Below are 20,724 nucleotides of genomic sequence, written 5' to 3'. Positions count from 1 at the left end.
CATACCACTGTGGATGCTGCGGTAGAAACTATTCATACCACTGTGGATGCAGCAGTAGAACTCTATTGACAGCGCATTCATAGACACGTCACCTTGTCAAGTTTATATTTGTTATAGGATGCATAGTGGAGATTACAGAATCATCTGACATTAGCTCAACTCTTGTCTGCAATGTTCAGCAGAACACTGACTCCTTGTACAACTTGTCCTATAATTTGTCCTATGATAGTTAAATATTACTATTCCATTCTGATCTATCTGCTATTTAAAATATAATTTCCCTTTTTGTTGATTCACTGTTGATGAGTCTATGGGACTTAAGCCACAGCTCAGTCTGACGGATGATGTGTAACCTAAGATCCCCTGGATCTTAACACTATTGGCTGACTTGCTCCTTGACCCACTTTTAATGATTATTCTGCCTGAGGCGAGTGGATTAGTTTCTGTCTGTGGAGTCTTGAAGAATGAAAGAGGAAAATGACCTATTGTATAACACAGCTATAGCTGTCTCTTTTGTGAAATAAGGAAATCATAAAACTGCATTAAGTCACTCCAAAATTAATTTTTGTGAAATTCATGCGGTTAAGGTTTGAACTGGAAACAGAATACTAACTCAATAATTGGTATAAATGATAATTTACGTGGTCAGTCATCTGAGTCAGTTAACAATGTACTTCAAACACATTTTAAGAAATTTATATATACATAACATTTTTAAAATTTTGTCCCATACAGGTTTGGCATGGTGGTGCAGTGGTTAGCACTGTTTCCTCACAGCAAGAAGGTTGTGGGTTCAAACCCCGGTTGCCCCGGCCTTTCTGTGTGGAGTTTGCATGTTCTCCCTGTGTCTGCTTGGGTGCTCTGGCGTCCTCCCACCATCTAAAGACATGCAGGCTAGGTTAATTGGTGTTTCTAAATTGTCCTTAGGTGTGAGTGGTTGTTTTGCCTGATGTAAGCTGGGATTGGTTCCAGCCCCCCCATGACCTTGTACGCAGGATAAGCGGGGATGGAGGGATGGAGCACAAAAAAGTAACTAGTGAAAGATGCTTTAAATGCATTTGCCACATAGAACTTCTACTTAACTCACCTATAGTAAACTTTAAAGACCATTGTGGATAAGGTCTTTGGTAATTTTTTTCTATGTATAGATGGTTTAATTGTAACAATTACATTAGGTAATGTATATGTTCATTAATATTTCAGGTCAGAAAGTCTGTTTGATGTGTCCATGGATTTTTTAGGTCACCTCTTTAGCTGCTAAACACTCCACTGGGTTGACCAGCTAGTCACTAAATTTGTCTGTATGTTATTTTGCAGAGGGCAGGTGGTGTACAATGGGTTTTTATAGCTTTTTTTTGTTATTGTTGCAGAAAACAGCTGCTTCTCTTGAGTCCTCTGACAATAGAAAAATATGGCTGTGGCAATAATGCATAATGTGATATAGTAGAACACTTTTTTTGTGGATTTGAAGATAATTGACAGTCAGCAAGGGGTGGCACTGTAACAGTTGTACATGTAGTAATAGTAAGAATGCCACGACAAAGTAAACACAACGATCATCAGCTATGATTGTGAAAAGGGCTAATTGCATTTAATTGCATACATCTTGCTTCCCAGAGAAGAATGAAAATAAGCAGTAGGAGTGGAGTATGAATTTACTACAAACCAAATTGTGTGTCCTTGGCTTCTCAACAAAACATACGTAAAAATAGCCAAACAGAGAGTATAATGTGAATTAATTATTCATCATGTAATTCATGCAAAACATGTGATTACTGTAGCACTTTCTGCTGTAAACATAAACCAAAAATATTTTTTCATCAGGCTTCAGTGATGGTAGTGATGCCATGATTTATTCTCGAAAGCTTTATTATCAATTATCTTATCAAACGTCAACAGCAGCAAAAGTCCATTTACCATCATGATCAACGACATCCCATTTCCTCCCAGGTCTAACTGCTGCCGGTCAACTGTTTTATTGTATTATTTCAGGGTTCACAAGTTCACAAGAACATAAGTTCAATGGCAGCCGGAGGGTCTTGGCTCTGGGGAAAAGCAAGATTTACAATGAACATTGATGTTACTGGTAGAACATATTAAATCAGGCTCCATGTGGTGTTGTGGTTTCAGGAGCTAAGATGGAATTAACCCTGTGGCACAGATATAGACACACAAAAGAACTAATATAGACAAACAGACATGTTTAGACACACACACACACACGCACACACACACACACACACACACACACACACTATATGTGCAAGAAATTCAGCCAATACATTCAGTAAATCACCTACCACACAGCAACACAGGAAGCAAATACTCGGTCTGTCTTTTTGGCTTGTTACTGTGTTCCAATTTACCTGTGTACAGTTTCTCTGTAGTGGGCAGAGGTGCAGTCATATATCACTGAGTTAGCATTGTGAAAGTTCATGGCTGTTTTTGCTGTGTTATTGTAGTAATAAACGTGATTGAGTGGGTGCCTGAGAAAGTTGCAATCTGCCCCGATCAAAGGTTGCATAGTCATTTTAAATATAATGAAAAGTGAGGAAACACTAACCTTGGCAATGAGAGACCAGGAGAATAAAAGATGAAAGAAGCACATTTTTCTATGGTGCTTTATGAGTATAACTGAAAGAAGTTTTGGTGGGAAAAATATTAGGACAACAGCAGTAACATCCTGACAGAAACAGTGTCATCTTCACTCTCTCAACAGTGATCCCTTTTTGTGTCTTTATCTTGAACAGCATGGTTTGTTTTGTTGTTTCTTGTTGTGTTTATTCTCAAAAGATCTATGATATATTTTATAGTGGGCAATGTATTTTACTTTGCGTTAACCGCAAACTCATTATTATTCTTTATACAGATATAAAAAAATGTCTGGTGCCTTGTGAGAATTGTTTTAGCTAAAATGGTTTGTTTCATCCAACCATGCAGGAATCATCAGGACTGCCTTAGCCAACATGGACCGGGAAGCCAGAGAACACTACACTGTTGTTATCCAAGCCAAAGACATGGCAGGCCAGGTCGGAGGCCTCTCTGGGTCTACCACCATCAATATCACTCTGACAGACATCAATGACAACCCACCGAAATTTCCCCAAAGTATGTACAAAATGTCAACGACAGTCCAGCTAACAAAATACAGCCTAAAGTTAACTATGCTGTAGATAGTTATTTTTTTATTATTACATTAAGGAGACTGGAAGACACTGCATTTCCGTAGCCTCTATTGTTAAACTCTTTACCCTGAGAAAATTGTTGCACTTTGGCTTCCTTGCTACTTAACTAGCCAGAAGGGTAATTTAGCAAAATAACCAATGGTGATGTAAATGTGTTACTATTACCAACCGGAATACATTAGCTTCTATAACATTACATTTATTTCAAGCTGTGTCTGGAAATATTATCAGCTGTTCTCAGCCATTTTTGGCCTTGAGCAGAAGACCTCCTCTACAGATGCCTGAGGCAGTTACATTACCTCAAAAGCATTTCTATTTTGTTGAGGAAACATCAACATTCTGGTATTTGCTGATACAAAAGTATTTTAATTATACATTTTTAATGCATGTATTGATTAACAAAATATCAATCTTAAACATTTTAGAGCACCAATCATGGATTATTGAAGCTTCCCCTTATATATCTACTCAGCAATCCTCACTCTGATGTATTACATTTCTCCTTAGTGTAATATTGCAGCTAGATTTTCCATAATTAGCTAAATTAGACGAGCGTTCATCAAAACCCTCTGTTTTGCAGCCTGAAATTCCTTCATTTTAATGATAAATTTAAGTAATCGTAACGTTGTGATTCTTTGTCTTTGAAAGTGCCTCATCAAGCACAATCCCCTAAGGGGGGATTTTTATTTTGTGCTGCAGTGACAAACAATTTCAAAACTATCAACATTTCCTAAATAATCATCTGCCTCAGAGTTTGATCTGCTCCATTGCAGTGCTATCAACCACGGTTTAGCATTTAATGTCAGTTGAAGCACTGCAGAGTATTTTTAATGACATTCCCTCAGGAACAAATGGTGACAGAATCAAATTGCTTAGCTAAGCCCTTTTGGTAGAACATTCTGACAATGATGTGGGGCAGATCAGAGTCTGTTTAAAACTGTTTTTGCAATCTCTAAATGGGTACACATCAATGCTTTATCCACAGAAAATTACCAGCTGTATGTCCCTGAATCAGCTCAAGTAGGGAAACCGGTAGGGAAGATCAAAGCCAATGATGAGGACCTTGGCATCAATGCAGACATCAAGTACAGCATCATTAACTCAGAGGGGGCCAACATGTTCTCCATATCCACGGATAGGGACACAAGAGAGGGAATTATCAGCCTCAGAAAGGTAAGAAAATACTGTCTCCAAGAAAGAAATGTAATTTTTTAGACTCCTCAGGAAAATATATTTTCCACTGACTTAAAGTAGTACTGTGGAGAGTTTTGACCACACGTGTTGCTGTAAATGCAATGCAATGTTTTGAAGGGCAGGTCTTCATATTGTTTGAATTAAATCAATTAAGGGCATATGAGGACACTCATGCATACACAATTCTGCCATCTGCAGAGGGTGGTAACAGTTGGTGAAAGTAATGCACTTTGAAATGTAGCAATGCTCCAGTAATGGAGGAGTAGAAAGAGTTAAATGCCAGCTGATGTACATTGTTCCAAAGGTTTATGGGTTTGTGAGGTAGGAAATGCACTCAAAACATACATCTATGACTCTTACAATGACTTTTGTAGTAGTGTTGAATTAATATTAAGTCATTTTGTTTAAAATGAAAACTCCACAACTGTCTATATGCATCTAAACATATCATGAACTAAAATTAGATTTCTTGTCAACACGCATCACATTAAACTGACAGCTCTCAGATGGTTATGTGACAAATTTATTCTTTGATGACTTTTACTGAAGTAAATATTTGTACTTTTTAGTTGCATTTTTATAGTTCACTTGCTTACTGCATAGTTAAAACAATTGTGTTTATAGGACGGCAAGCGTATAAACACAATTGTAAGTAGACTTGCAGCATAGGCTGTATTTAAGTTAGCCCTAAGTTAGCATTCACTTCTTGTCACTTGATCCATCCAGATAAAGTGTAACTACTTTGTACTACTAGCGTGCTAATGATAATTCCCTGTGGTGCCTTTTCCCAATAGCCTCTAAACTACGAGAGAAAGAAGACCTACACTCTCCACATTGAGGGGGTGAATACACATGTGGATCCTCGTTTTTCCTATCTTGGGTCTTTCAAAGACACTGCCACCCTTAAAATCACAGTTGGGGATGTGGACGAAGCCCCTGTCTTTTCTATAGATCATTATATCATGGATGTATATGAGAACACGCCCAGTGGCACAGAGGTGGGCACTGTCACAGCTCGAGATCCTGACAGCAGGAACAGTCCTGTCAGGTAAGACACTTTAACTCCCATAAATGTACATCTACAAACTGTAGAAATGCTTACAAATATTCAGAGGCAAAGCAGCTCTGTAGATATACAGTCTTATTAGTCGTGCATCATTTGATAGAATTGAGATCTGAAGATCTCTTGTTAAGAAATACCAGACAAACTCGTTGCAAAAGCAATGGGTAAGAGAGGAGGTTGTTAATATTATGAGGCTTATTCTGAGGCTCAGTGCTCTTTCAGATGTGACTGGCAGCCAATGTAACTGTCACTTTGGTTGCCAAAAACGTAAATTTTTTTTTAGAAACATACCAGTCTTTGCCAGATGGATTCGAAACCATATCTGTTTAAGCATACGTTTGCCATGCAAGAATTTTGATAACGAGAAAGAAAATTTATTTGCCAAACTGGTCACAGCATATCAGGAATTGCTTGTTTGTTTATACATCTTTTGGGGATTTTTGGCATTCAGGTTTACAAGTAAAATATATTTTGCTGCAAAAAAACTGAGGCGCTTTAGATTTGCCCATTGAGGTTTAAGTCGATTAATAAGATTATTTCTGCCTCCAAGAAATGTTTGTCTAACTAAAACACCAATTTGCATGTCATATCTCTGCCTCATATAACGGTACCTTTTATAGATAAGCATTTAAAGCGATTACTTCACACTGTAATTTGCACATGTATCTGATATGTACATTGTTGCGTCCTGTTTTATTTTTGTGTTTCCTGTAGACCCTTCTAGATTGACCATCTGATTGGCAGGCACCTCTGCTGACTAGTGGGCTGGGTATACATATAGGCAGGCTCTTCCTTTCAGCTCTCTCTCTCTCTACCCCCCACCCCCTTCTGTAGCCAGTCCATTTGTAGTGCTTGTATCTGATTTTCATTTATTCATTTATGTTTTCCAATAACCCGACATGCAGTAACTCTTCTCCTGGTATTGTGTCCATTGTTATGTTCGATGTTTGAGCCAAAATAATAGGGGCTCGCCCTAGTCTTTAGACAGTTACTGTTGGTGGTTACTTATGCACTGCTTTCACTGAAACCAAAAGGCAACCAGAAACTGGTAACTCCCTGGAAACTAGGGAAATGCTTCCAAGACATTGTTTTCACCCTGTTCTCTGCCACACTAAGAGAAAACAAATGGTTAGTCTCCTGTTGAGATCAACCACTTGCATGGCTCCTACAAACTAATGTGGCTTTACTCACAGACAATATCAACCAAAAACAAACTCAGCAAAAGCAACCAGTCTAACCAACTGTGCGATAAAAACCTTGTGCGATATCCCCAAAATCTTATCCACAATGCTAAAAAACAAAGGATCTTTAATATATGCTATAAGCCACAAGGGTCACAAACCAAATTTGCCACCAACATACCAATCAACAATTTCTCATTTGACACAGTAGACTAGATTTAACCTTACCAAATGGGTTTGTATCTCTGGTGAGCCCCCTTTATTTTGTCATGGCTGGCTCAAACACCACACATAGCAATGGATACAATACCAGGGAAGAGTTACTGCATGCAAGTTTATTGGAATACATGAATGGATAAATGGAAACTACATACCAAGCACCACAAAGGTCTTGCTGCAGCAGAATGGAGAGAGAGAGAGAGCTGAACAGAAGGGCCTGCCTATATCGACCCAGCCCAATAGTCAGAATGGTGTCAAACAATCAGATAATCAACCTTAAAGGGTCAACAGGAAATATGACAATAAAACAGGATGCAACAATATATGAAAAAAGCATGAGGTATGTCCTATGTAAGCACTATATAACAATTTTCACAATATTAAGTCAAATTGAGGACTTTTTAGGTGGCTTTGACCTTGTCTTAGGTCATACCAATACAGAGAATAATGTTTGATAGATTGAAGATGGACTGCAATATACTGAAGATGGACTGCAATATATTTAATAGTCTATTGTTTGTTTCTGATACTATACATGCTGTTAATGTTTCATATCCCCTCTGAAAATCAGTAATATGCACACTGAATCTTAACATTTTTTGGCATCATCAGCTGGATGGTTATTTTGTCTGCAAGCTTGTGAAGTAACCCGAGGCAATACAACTGCTTAGCACATTTGTATGCGCTCTAAACACATTCTTGTGCACTGTTGAAAAAAGATTGATATTACCCTAAGGCTGTGGACTAATTCTAGGTTTTTGCTCTGCACAGGTACCTCGTTTCATGACATTACAGTCAAGCAACTGTGCACTGCTAGTATTAATGTGAATTCCCTCTATAGCCTTGGCGTAAATGATGGAGCAGCTGTAAACATGGAACCCCTCATGAGATGAAGCATTGGTATTATATCAATAAGAAGCAATCTTCTGTTGCTATGACATGTTATAGGATCATAGTCTAAAGTCTTGCCATAGGCAGCGGAGGCCAGCGGTTTTGTGGGTTTTCTAAACGGCATTAAACAGAGACTTATGACCATATTGCTGTCCCTCCAGTTTTGGAGAGGTGAGCTCTGCGATTCTCGATGAATAATGTATGATTTCAAATGGGAGGAAGACACAGGGTAAAAGTCATTCTTGATTCATATCAGAATCTTAAGACTTTGTAAAACATTTGTAGTAAACAAAAAGGCAATCTGCATACGAAAGAGTTTCCTTGCTCTCCTTGTGGGATACCTCCTCCTTGTCAATTCCTACTGTACATCGCTCCTAATATTCACCACATAAAGAAGGCAAGGGAGTATTTCAATGACATCCACTTGAACTCAACTGCCACTGCTCCCTGCGTTGGCATCAGAATGCGGCAGGGATCAGTATTCGGCTCTTTGATCATCAGAAGCCTGCCCATGCATGCAATGGAATAAACACATTATTGAAGTGACAGTTCAAATGCTCGTCTGAAATTGACATCTAAATAGCCAAACAAAGTCTCGATGGCTCATTACCTCTGGTTGCTCTTATACATTATCATAATCTTCAGGAACAGTTCTTGGCCTGGTTACTATTAAGCACTTCATGGATTCAAGTCAGCCACGTCTTCAACTTGTATTAACTGACAGTCTCTTTTCTTTCATGGTGTTAACAGCTGTAATATCAAATAAATGTCGGTGAAGATTCTCAGTCATCCAGGTCATAGTTATCCATAGAAGGTTAAAGTCAAGGCGTCTGGACTTGGTTGAAGATACTGAGAAATGAATAAGTCTCTTGGATGAGGGACCAAACATATTTTAGTATCTTCAACCAAGACCTGCCACCCTTGACTTTAACCTTCTTTGGATAATATCAAATAAACTGTTGAAAGTAGTGAGTTTTAAATAGATAGCAATGACAACTAAGACTACCAAACAGACACTTGATTAAACACGGTTTTAACACATTTTGTAGGAATTTAAATGTAAAAAAATAAAGTACATAAAGAGGTGTTTATGCTTTTTGCCTTTTTCCCTCTCCTTTATTGAGTTATATATCTTTTTTGTGCATGTAATAGATTTGCAAAAGGAAAATACCCAAAGTCCACCCGAAAGGGAGTTCCCATCTCCCACAAAACACTGCTCTGAACTTCCTGAAAACAGCTCGTCCAGCCGTTCCCTTTCATCCCTCTGATGTCACACGGATGAAAGCAAAATGCACGTTATATAAAGCTCGCCAAGCGGCTAGTCCGACACACCCTCAAAAACATTGGTGGAAAAACAGTGAGCTGCAGCACACCTCTCCTCTCCCTTCCAAACACTAGCTACCCTCCAGGCAGTCAGTGGACATAAAGTTGTTACTGTGATGTAGAGGTCAGTTAAAACTTTATGGATGAAAGATACTTCTGTTACAGATTAATGGTAAGGGGATATACAGCTGAACCAAATCTGTGTTTACCGGCTTCTCACTGACCCGCCCTTCTCTGCTACTGATTGGCTAGTAGTCCTTAACTAGGAACTGCGCATGTGCAGCTCACAACAAAGATCATGTAGAGGCCAGATGTATCACTGCATAGATAAAACGAAGCGTTCAACACACAGGGTTGAAAAGACGAGCTGCAGCAATGTGCAGTATGACATATGGTGTTTTTTGAATATGAAACCATGTAAACCTGTTCTGGTACAACCCCTAAATAAGATTTTGAAGCTGAAAATTAGCATAATACCACCTCTTTAAAAAAGCAGATTGGTTATTGGGGTAGGCAATTTACTTCAGAAGCAATTTTGATATTTTATATTAAAAAATAAATAAATTATATTATATATTTTCTCTTTACATCCTGACAGCAATCAATAAATAAAATCTATTACTTAGCACAAGAGCTGACAGCGTGTTGGCCACCATAGCTTCTCCTTTGATTTGTACAAAATCACATAGTGCATATATATATATATATATATATATATATATACACATACATACATACATACATACATACATACACACACACACACACACACACACATAATGTGTAACATGGTTATAACAGTTAGTTTGCTGTCCATGTAGAGTGATCTAGATGTCTGTGTGTTGTTTATATGCTCTGATAATGCTAATCCAACACATCTTTGTAGTAGCGTCCATGTTGATTCCACATTCCGACTTAAGAGCACGTGAACAAACGCTGAAGTCGGAAGAATGACTTCACAACTCAGGAAATGGCACCCTCAGAGGAGCATGTGATACATTGTGAATCTATTGTTGCAATTCACAACCCTCACCACTAGAAGCTATTAAAACTTACACACTGAACCTTTAAAAATCTAGCTGTCTCTTGCTAGTTTCTCCAGTTTTGTCTACCCCAGCACCTCACCTTTAAACACAAATATTCATGGTACCCAAAATTTTGTCCAAGACTTCACCACATTAACGGAAAACCTTTCATGACTGAATTACTATCATCCTGATGAGATGTTAACCTAGCATGCTCACATTAGCAAGTTAATATTCAGTTGTACTTCTGAGGACAACAAAGAGGTGCAGTTTAAGAGAAAAAAATCCTTCTCCAGTTTCCCATAAGTGAACATGCGTGTTGTACAGATGTGTTGTGTATACTTGAACGTATTTTGTTATGTTTGTCTTCCACCCACCTACTGACAGAAGGTTAGATCATCTATAATTCCATACTTCTGAAAATGTATTAAGCATAACCACATCACTGGTCTGCAATACTACAGACTTTTAGTCTTATATTTACTCATTTGGCAGACGCTTTTATCCAAAGCGACTTACATTTGAGGAACAACATAGAAGCATCAACAGAGCATCAACTACAGATCTACAACTGACATACATACTAGTAAGAGCAGCAATAAATACTAGTAAGAGCTCATAGTACATATCACATCAATGGGGTAAATACCTAGGGAAGGAAGTAAGAGTTAACAAAAAGTGCAATCAAAACAAAAAAAGTGCAATCAATACAAGATAATTGTAGGGGATAGAAGAAGAAGAAGAGCACAGGAAGTGCATGTTAGAGGTTAGGAGTTAGGTGTTATAAGAGGAAGTGTTCTCGGAAGAGATGAGTTTTCAAGAGCTTCTTGAAGTTGGAGAGGGCTCTGATGGCTTGTGGTAGCTCGTTCCACCATCGTGGTGTCACAGATGAGAATAGCCGGGACTGGGATTGCTTTGTGTGAAGTGATGGCAGAGCCAGGTGGCGTTCGTTGGAGGAGCGTACGCCGCCTGGCTCTCACTTGTTGATGATCAGTGCACCAAGGCTTTTCCAGTGAACATTTAGGGCCCAATTTACTAACATCCCGAATAAAGAGCACTAAATTGCGTGTGCATTCTAAAATATTGCACGTGCAATTTTAGTACCTGTTATGGGGGATTTACCAAGAATTATTGTGTAGATGACAACAGTAGCAAAAACAATGGAGATGGCAGTATTTAAATGAGGGTTTTGCGTGTTTTAATGGTTTCCTCCATGGAGAGTCGGGAGGGAAAGCAGCCACTGCGTAAAAACCTTGGTTTCATCCAGCCACAGGGAACAATGACAACCATCCGCACCGCTCCGCAATCCCTTCAAATGTGAGTCCCTCTCCGATACTTACAATGGATTGTGTCGCTATTATGACCAGCACGCTGTGAACAGTTGGTGATCGTTCCCTCTGGCTGGATGAATTTTACGCGTGATCCATGCACTACTGCAGCACGGGGCTCTCCGCAGCGCCACGCAACTTTCTAAATTCTTCCATCTCACGGAGAAAAGAAGTCAGGTCGAAACAAAATTTGCTTTATTGGCATGAATGTTAATACAACAGTATTGCTAAAGCTAAAGGAAAAAAAAAAATCAATTCATATAGTTCATCGAATAACTACAATAAAATAATATCAATACATTGGATATAAAATAATATTATCTGTTATTTTGACTACGTTGTCTTTCATTAGGGCTGTGTCTCCTTCTGGCAACGATAACAGCAGACATCTCACACTTGGCGGTTTGCACCTTCTTTTTAAACGTATTAAATACAGATGCTGTTGCACTCACATGAAATTGCATTTAGGCTTGTTAGATCAAATTCCGTGTAGTAAATAAATGTATTTGCATGTTACCCTACCACTACTTTGCACTATAAAATTTAAACGCCCCAAATTGCATATTCATTAAGGCAAAAGTACTAAATGAACAACAGGTGCTATCTTGCACTTTTGAAATTAGTTATTCTGCGTGCACACCGTTAGTAGATCAGCTTACGTGCTAATTTACTGGTGATATCAAGTTTGCATACGTTTTTTTCTCACGCAAACCTTTAAGTAAATCAGGCCCTTACTGTATTTCAGTCTGAATTTCCTACTTTACCCAGAATGCCAGTAAGGAGGCTATTGCCATTCATATGGAAATCTTTTCACATGCAGCAGTCTTGTTATATAATTCATGGGGTCTGCTAAGAAAACCTGATGTTTGTTGATGAAAAGAAAAGATATTTTGCATACAAGATATTCTGGAAAATAGTCAAATGATGTAACATGTTGTACTTTTGATTAGTTATCTGCAGGAATAAAAAAATAAACCATTAAACAACAAAATACACAACATTTATCATCAGTAGCAGTAATCACAGAATTAAGAGAAAATGTTTTTCAGTGGATTTTTCCCTAAAAGCCATTAAATAGCATGTTTTTCTCCTTAAAAAAATGAATGCTTAGCACCTAAATTCTTACTTTTACTTCTCAAAAGCCTTCATGGACTTATGAACCTGAGCATTTAATAAATAATGACAGCATTTCTACTGAGGGTGCTTGTAAATAATTCCAGCTAAAGAAAAAAGTTAATTATTTCAAATAAATGCAATCCTGGCATTAATATCCCTTTCACCATTTCCCTCTCTGTCAACTGAAAATTGTCGACTTAGGTTTTATTACTCAGGAGAATGACTGCTGGATTAAAAGGTGTAAATAGGTCATTAAGAGATAAATAAGGAAATACACAGTCAATGCTCATTTCGTGCTTGAACTCATGAGAGGAGCAGCTGAGCCCATTTCTGCTTTGTATTCCACAGACAGCTTTGCTTCTAGTTTGATAACAACGTTGCAAGAAACCATTACAACCGTGTAAACATTGCCAGCAGAACATCGCCTTTTGTCGTTATTAAATATTAAAGATAATTGCTCTTGAATTAGAAATATGTTTTTAAGAACATCCTGTTAAGACCCAAAGTACATTTAAAAGCAGTAGGGATTATTCTATTCCTGTTCTTTAGAAGTGGGTCCTGATTTTGAAAATCACAGTGGCATAAGAACATCCCCTTTGGCTTGTGCTGTGTCTGCACTTCATTCATGCCGCTGCATGGTTTTGGTTGACCGAATCTTTTATCATTAATGTAAGGTCTTTTTGTCTGGTTTGATACATGTGATCAAAACACATCAAGCATGTGTGTAGTGTTCTGAGGCATTTAACTGTGTACAATTTATCTTAAAGTGGCACTCTACTAGTCAGTTTACTAGTCAGTTGAGTTTGTAATGAGCATTAGTACGCAGTCTGAGAAAACAGTTGTATAATGTCTTCTCTGGCTCTAACGGACCTTCCTCCTGATTATATCATCACTTACTGTATCTCGGAATGGGCTTCTAGACTACTAACTACTAACAGTAAGCCTGCGGAAACTGACATTGAAAGATGCTGGTGTTTACCAAGTGGAGGGTAAAACAGAAGTATGCTATTGGTTGCATATGGGAAATTAAAGACCCAGTATCTTAGCAGCTTGATCCATATGGACTAAGAGACTGTATATCTGCCTTTTTTGCTTGGATTGTGACCATTATTGTTTTTATTTTTTCTCTTGCGAGTTATGGAAGTGCAGCATTAAATTGATGGAATGCCCCTTTAAGTCTGCATCTATAATTGGCCTTCCACATTCATCATTTTAGGTATTTTGCAAACACTGTTGTTCAGTAAAGAACAAGAAGTGGCTCCATGTTGATGTTGAAAGGCACTCTCAGAGACATAGGGAATAAACTGTTGCTTGGTTATAGAAGAAATTAAATATATGGCTTTGCAGCTACAGTTATTCCATGTAGATCAAATATGTATCAAGAGAGCTTTATAATGTGCAGAAAGTCTGCTTTGCCGCCACTATGTCACAGTGGCCAAACACATGCAACTAAGAATTCCCTGCAGCTAAAAAAGCATTTCCCTATACCAACAAGATGTGTAAAACTTTAACAGAGTGTGGGGAAAAAATTCTGTGTGATGTCATCTCAATGTAAAGTAAGAAAATTCATGCTGACCGGGCAGCACCATCTAACTGTGCCCGGTAGCCTGTAGATTATCCACTGCCATCTTGATGGCCTCTTGAACCTTATCTTTTCCATTGCTCTGTTTTTTGACAAATGCACTTGGAGTGGATAAATAGATTATAATTTCCTTTCCAAATAGGTATTTCTTGGACAGCAAAGAGGAAGGAGTAAGGTACTTCAGAATCGATGAAAACAGTGGAGTTGTAAGGACGACACAGCCTCTGGACAGGGAAGACATGCCTTGGCACAACATCACTGTGATGGCCTCGGAGGTTGGTAGGTACCCAGGTTGCTGTCCATAAACTAAATATTTACACGTGGGCGTGTAAATGTAATGGACCTGCTGTGATATATTTGTTCTTATGTGAGTGTTCATGAGTGAGCAGATGTAGGTTTTCTTGAGTTCTGTATATTTTTTTCCATTTTGACTTGGTTCCTTCAGATTCTGATTTAATTTTCACTTTATGCAAGTACAAGAAAGTCTTGAGACCTGAAGATGTTCTAGTTCTGTCTCAATGCTATTGTGAAATAGCTATTTTAATATAGTTGTACACCTACAATTTCATCAGGTAATAAGATTATTTAAATATGTTTGCATTTCTATTGATATTCATATTAAAAACTGGTTTTACAATCTAGTAATAAAGTAGGTAAATAAGCAGATATGGTACACATATACTTACACACTGCACATACTGAACATACCATTCTCTTCACCTTCTGACATATAAATATTTAAATAACTGGTGTTTTTCTCCCATGTTTCACACCTTCGGGGGCTGTAGTAAACATATGAAATACTGATATGCAATTTCCTGAAAGAGGCACTTAAAAAAGATTGCTCTTTCTTTCCATACTCATCTTGTTTTGCCTCAAGCTAAGGAGACATTATAAATCATTATCAGAACTGCATTAAAATCATGGCCAAGTTTTTTGCCACAACAGCATGATTTAAAAATTAAAAAATAAAGGTAGGTGCTAAAGGTCTACTCAGGGGTTGTTTTCCCCCCCCCTTTCCCATAATATAACAAGACACCCTAAGGGGATGATATCGTCAGGGAGCAGTCCAGGTTCAAATTCAGCGTGTAAAATTGGAGTCAAAATCAATATCAACCAAAGAAAGGTTCCATAAAAAGAAATGATTATATGAATCTACACTGCACACTCTCCCTTTACCTACATAATAAATTCAGCAGCATGTTTCAGGCACTGAGCAGATTTTATTCAAAGATTAGAAGAAATAGATGCAGTGTCTTCATCAAAGACACAAGATATTGTACATGTTAATGGAATACACATCCACTGCAGCTGGACTCCGACTTCTAAGTCTTAGCCTCACTATGAGGCCACAATTCCACCAATTACGTATTTGGAAAGAATGCACAAAACAAGGACTATAAGGGTTCACCAAAACTACAATAAGTGTCTACTGCCTGCAGCTATTCAGCTAAGGAGTTCAGTGTAACATATTTTCTCTTTGATCTCTAATGCAAACCTAGTCTGCTGAATTTTATTTAAGGTTCACAGTGATCAGACTATACAGCTAGCTCCTGACCACAAAAAAATTGTCTGAAGTCTTTGTCACAGAATAATTTTGTTTGATTGGATAGTAAAATACCTTATTTATTTTAGTTATGCTGTGAAAACATCCCACTTAAAATACAGTGTTCAACAAGGAAAAATTCTTTGTATTGTATTATTGGGATTCTTAATAATTAACATGGTCGATCCAAGGAAATAGCTTATTGTATTGTGCATTTCATTGCACTGTTTACATACCTGTCCAGTTTTCAGAACACCAATATTTTTTAACAGCATTATTAACAGTAATATTTAAATACAGCCAAGTACCAGGTGAGTCAATACTGAAATTAAGAATTAAAGTCTGGAGAAAACAAGGATGAAGAAGATCATTTGCATTTTGATTATAATGTATTCAAATAGGTTAGAGTGTGTTTTTCTTATAATTAACTACAAAATCAAATTAATCCCAATTGTTTCAATGTCCTTTCCTACATTGAAAATTAATTAAATCAATGCAGGCCCCACTAACTTCAAGAATTGTTATCAGGTAACTTGGGTAATTTGTAATCACAATTAGGCAAATCTCCTGCCAACCGACAAAAGGTGCTGCATGCTAATGCTTCTTTATCTCTTCACCTCTCCTTAGTATTCAAGGATACAGCATGCCAACACACTGTCAAAAGGCAGAAAGATAATTTTTTTCACTTTGAATGAGTCAGGACACATAGTGTCATAGACACAAAGCATCCAGTACAGAGACTTTACCCCGCTTTCTGTGCACCAGGAGTAGATAGACCATAGTGAGTGAATGAATTGGAGAATAAATATATGATTAAATTTTAGGATCACCTTGGCACTTAACATCTTAAAGCACAAAGAGCTGTCTTACACTACAGTAGGTCCAGTGTCTTTAGGAGCTGAAAAAACATACCATGCATGGAAACCTTTAGGCACAAGATAAAGTAAATAAAAATCTCGAAACATTAATTTAATGGAAAGACAGTCGTAGATGCATGACTTTTTCTCTTCAAGGAAGGTTTTGCTGAGTGAGCATGCCATTATTTAGTGCTTGCCTGCTGCACACTCATACTGTAAAGCATACTCGCACCTGGAAGCTACCCAGTAAAACAATCTTCTTCTTTTGGGGACTGAGGTGCCCGATGAGTTAGGGGAATTAAAATGCCTTGCTCTGGGTTACTTCAATAATATTTCTGGAACTAGAGAAAAATCATAGGAAAACATGTCTTTTGAGGAAAGACTATCTCAACCTTCCATATACCAAAATAACTAATAAATAAAAATAATCTTTGATTGTTCACATTTGAACAGTTTGCATAAATATTAACAGATATTTAAGTGTTGTTGTTGCTTTATACGGGCCTCATAGTGCTGAATGGATATAGGTGTCTGCCGCATGGCATATACTGCAATAAATATGAAATCTTAATTCAATAGGGCAGATCAGAATTTAAGTGTAAAATTATGTATTTCAAACTAATGTTAGTAACTATATCATGTATTTCAGTGACATATGTGGCTATTTTCTTGCCTTTAAGACTGTTACTTTATATTAAAAACAGAGGAGTAAGACATATGACTTCATGTTTCATGCAGTAGAAGGGGCACACAATGCAGCACAACGAAGTATACCAACTGGGACAAGAAAATGCTGCACAAAGATAATCAGATGTGCTTTAATACACAAAATAGTCTACTATAACATTGCGTCCCTCAGTGCTTTTAGTGGCACAGCCCACGACAAAAACCCATAAGCAGGCTAACAAGAAGAGAACAGTGTGTCCCAGTTTAAAATTATAGTTTGAAGCTCTACTTTGTTATCATGGCTCACATTTGACTTTCATCTTCTTTGTCACTTGTTCTCTCTGTGCTACAGACAACCCCAGCCTTCTCAGTCATGTTCATGTTACCGTCCAGGTGCTTGACGTGAACGACAATCCACCAGAAATAGCTACAGACGAGGAGGTCATTGTGTGTGAGAGCTCAAGGCCGGGACAGGTGAGTGTCTAGGATTCAACTAGATAAAATGCTTTTCTCTCTCTCCTCGCCATTTTACACCACAGACACACCTCAGAAGGAATATGCTGAGAGCTGTATATCAGTCGTCTCACTGTGCCGATGTATTTGTACACAGAACTGTTGTCTTCCTCAGGAGTTTGGGTTGCTCACTGAGAACTTAGCAGTAAGATACTGTAAAGGCATTGGAGAGAGCTGCTTAATCACCCCTCATTCAAAATGAGTATCTTAGCAAACCATGACAGCTCTAAATTGAAGCTCATTCCAATTTGCTGTCTGTAGCCTTTGATTAATTCAAATTAAGAAGGTTTTTTGAGATATAGAGCAATCAGGCGCATGGAAATGGCTGAAACAGTGGTTCAGCAAAGGATGATGGAGTAAAGACTGGGGAAACACATCTATACACATTTGTAATAGTTTTAAGTGTGTGGAAGAAAAGTTTAAATTAAAGGTCACGTTAAATTTGAATTAAAGTTGCATTATAGCCTCAGGGTTCTTGGCCTGGGGGATTAAGTGGGAAGAATTTGTTGAATGAGACGGTGGCACACCACCATTCAGATGACTGGATTTAAAAGATGCTCATTAATGTTTGAGAATCTGTTTCCATTTCTATACCATGGCCATGGAAAATGTTCTGGTTTGCAGGTGTCTATGTGTCAAAATTGCATGAGAACACCTAGTTCCAAGAGTTAAATATATGTTCTAAATCAGTGTTCAATGTATATTAAACTGCAGGTAAGTGTAGCTACAGTACAACAGTAAAATGGACCAATCCTTTAAATCCTTTTAAAATGACCATAAGGTCAAAAAGCGTAGGGTATAATGAGTCACAAAATCACATTTTGACTTTAATGCCAGTTAGACATCAAGGTTCAAGATTTGTGAATGGTGTTGAGAACAACAGGTGCTGAAACTTATTACAAAGAGTGTGGTATTACAAAAACACCTACATGTGCTAACAGTGAGAGGAGGAATCTTGTCTAGAGCCTGACCGATATATCGGCCGGCCAATATTATCGCCGATATGAGCTAATTGCATTTAATCGGCATCGGCCATTTATAACAGCAGATATATGACTATTAAAAAAGAAACCTAGAGTCAAATCCTTCACTCATGTCATGGGTGTTGCATACTTTGCCCACCAGAAGGCAACCAGCTGCAGCTGCATGCTTACACGCAGCATGTAGAAACACGCAGAGGACCGTGTGAGCAGTGAGTCAGTCTTCTGTCAAGTTAATTACATGACTTTAATAATTATAATAAAAACAGACCCAGTCACTTCTCCTCTTCTGAAAACATTCATGACTTGCTAACCCTCCCGTTTTTCACTGCTATCTCCCGGCTTCCTACCAGCTCGCAGCAGTTTAATGTAAGGTTCCATCGGACAATGTCTACAACGAAACATCAGGATGAACGATGTCATCGGGTGCGCGGGCGCGCAAAAATTGGAAGACTATTAACTTACGTTACAAGTCATGGTGGATATTTTACGCACGCACCAGGTAAAGCAGCATTGAACACACGGGGTGCAGATGTTGATTTCAGTTGTTTGATAGGCTGCGTCATTAATAAGCCGACGTGCGGCTCACCTGCTACCTTGATAGTGGATTGCGGTTGGAAATATACGGCAAAAAGACGAGTTATCATTCTTTTAGGCGACTTTATAAAACATACTGCTGATGGAGAAAATGGAGCAGACGGGGGGACAGACAGTGAGGCAGAGAGAGGCGAGTCAACCTGAGGTGTTTACCCGAGATGTAGGTGTGTGTGAGTGTGTCAGAGTGTGGGGAGAAGAGAACTCCGAGGCAGGTGCAAAGCATTCTTTAGAACAATAAGAAGAATGTTAGTGGTCATTAAAACATGATTTTACAGGGTGGTATAATGTGAACATTTGAGATTTTCTTTTGCTGGGGTGGGGGTTTTACAATCACGATGCCGGCTCAACGTCATGATGCCTGCCAAACCCTAGTTCAATGTTACGGTAGTTGGGTGTTGAACGCTACGCTGCTGGACAGACGTAACTGTACATTTATTTCAACCAGTGTGGCAGTTCTAGCGAACGGTTCACATTTGTCCCTAGTTCATCACTTCTAAATATTCTCTAAAATCACGTAACGTTACAGCAGCTAATGCTGCTCGTTGCTAAATTAGCCACAAAGCTAATGCTGTGTTTAACAGTGGAGGAGTTAATGAGCTGTTAAACTATAGTTTCTGGTGTAATCGGCTCTGGTTGTAGTTATGTAACGTTAGTTAAATGAAATCTCAAAGTTGCAGGTCCTCGTTGTAGACATTCCTGTAGTATTAGATGCATTCAACAGCAGCTCACTGTATCTAGACGGCATGCTTTATACCGATGGTGGTTAAATGGTTTCACATAGCTTTGGTTAGAATTAAAGAGTGCTGGTAAGGGTATGAACTAGACCTGAATGTGCTACATTGAAATTATGGCAGATTATGTGTAAAGTGAAATACACATGCTTATTCTCTCTTTGTTTACAGACGGCTGAAAAAGTTGCACCTTCCAGCAGCAAATATTTATTGATGTGAATTGTTTACATGTTCACTTTTTGAGACTATAATCGATTTTATTAACATAATCCATTTAAGAAAAGGTTTTATAGCCCACATACATACCAGCTTCAATATCGGCCTGTTCTAAGTGTACTTTATACAGTAAAGGGGTCTACTATCCAAATCATTCTTAAAATCAAAATATCAGCTCATAAAACGGCTCTTTTTCACTTTAATATCGGCATCGGCCCCCAAAAACCCATATCGGTCGGGCTCTAATCTTGTCATCTCAACAATGAGAGCATTGTATTGCTCAACGTATTAGACTGAGAACTATGTACTGAAAGATACAGTACAGTATTTTTACACCACTGGTAGCCAGAACTCTATATAGACAATCTCACATATTTCTGAAGAAATTCTTGAACAAGAGCAGAGACACATTAGACTCATTAAGCTCTAAACCAAAACTTACATTATGGAGAACAACTTTGCACCCACTCAGGTGTGATGTTTCCCCAGGCAGGCATTTTCCAACCAGTTG

General features: G+C 38.2%; 1 protein-coding gene across 1 annotated transcript in view; it reads left to right on the top strand.

Moving 5' to 3' along the window:
- The window catches only part of LOC119912717 (cadherin-18-like), a 103,037-nt gene that overhangs the window by 55,945 nt on the left and 26,368 nt on the right, over positions 1–20,724 (top strand). Inside the window, 5 exon segments of the mRNA XM_038732012.1 lie at positions 2,941–3,108; positions 4,171–4,358; positions 5,174–5,427; positions 14,250–14,386; positions 17,529–17,650. Coding sequence (XP_038587940.1) covers positions 2,941–3,108; positions 4,171–4,358; positions 5,174–5,427; positions 14,250–14,386; positions 17,529–17,650 — 869 coding nt within the window.

This window comes from Micropterus salmoides, unplaced genomic scaffold (genome assembly GCF_014851395.1).
Source record: "Micropterus salmoides isolate LMB-PRFRI ecotype aquatic unplaced genomic scaffold, ASM1485139v1 Ms_hic_scaffold_1, whole genome shotgun sequence".
NCBI lineage: Eukaryota > Metazoa > Chordata > Actinopteri > Centrarchiformes > Centrarchidae > Micropterus > Micropterus salmoides.
Note: the sequence above shows the minus strand (reverse complement) of the source record. Positions and strands in the feature narration are given on the sequence as shown.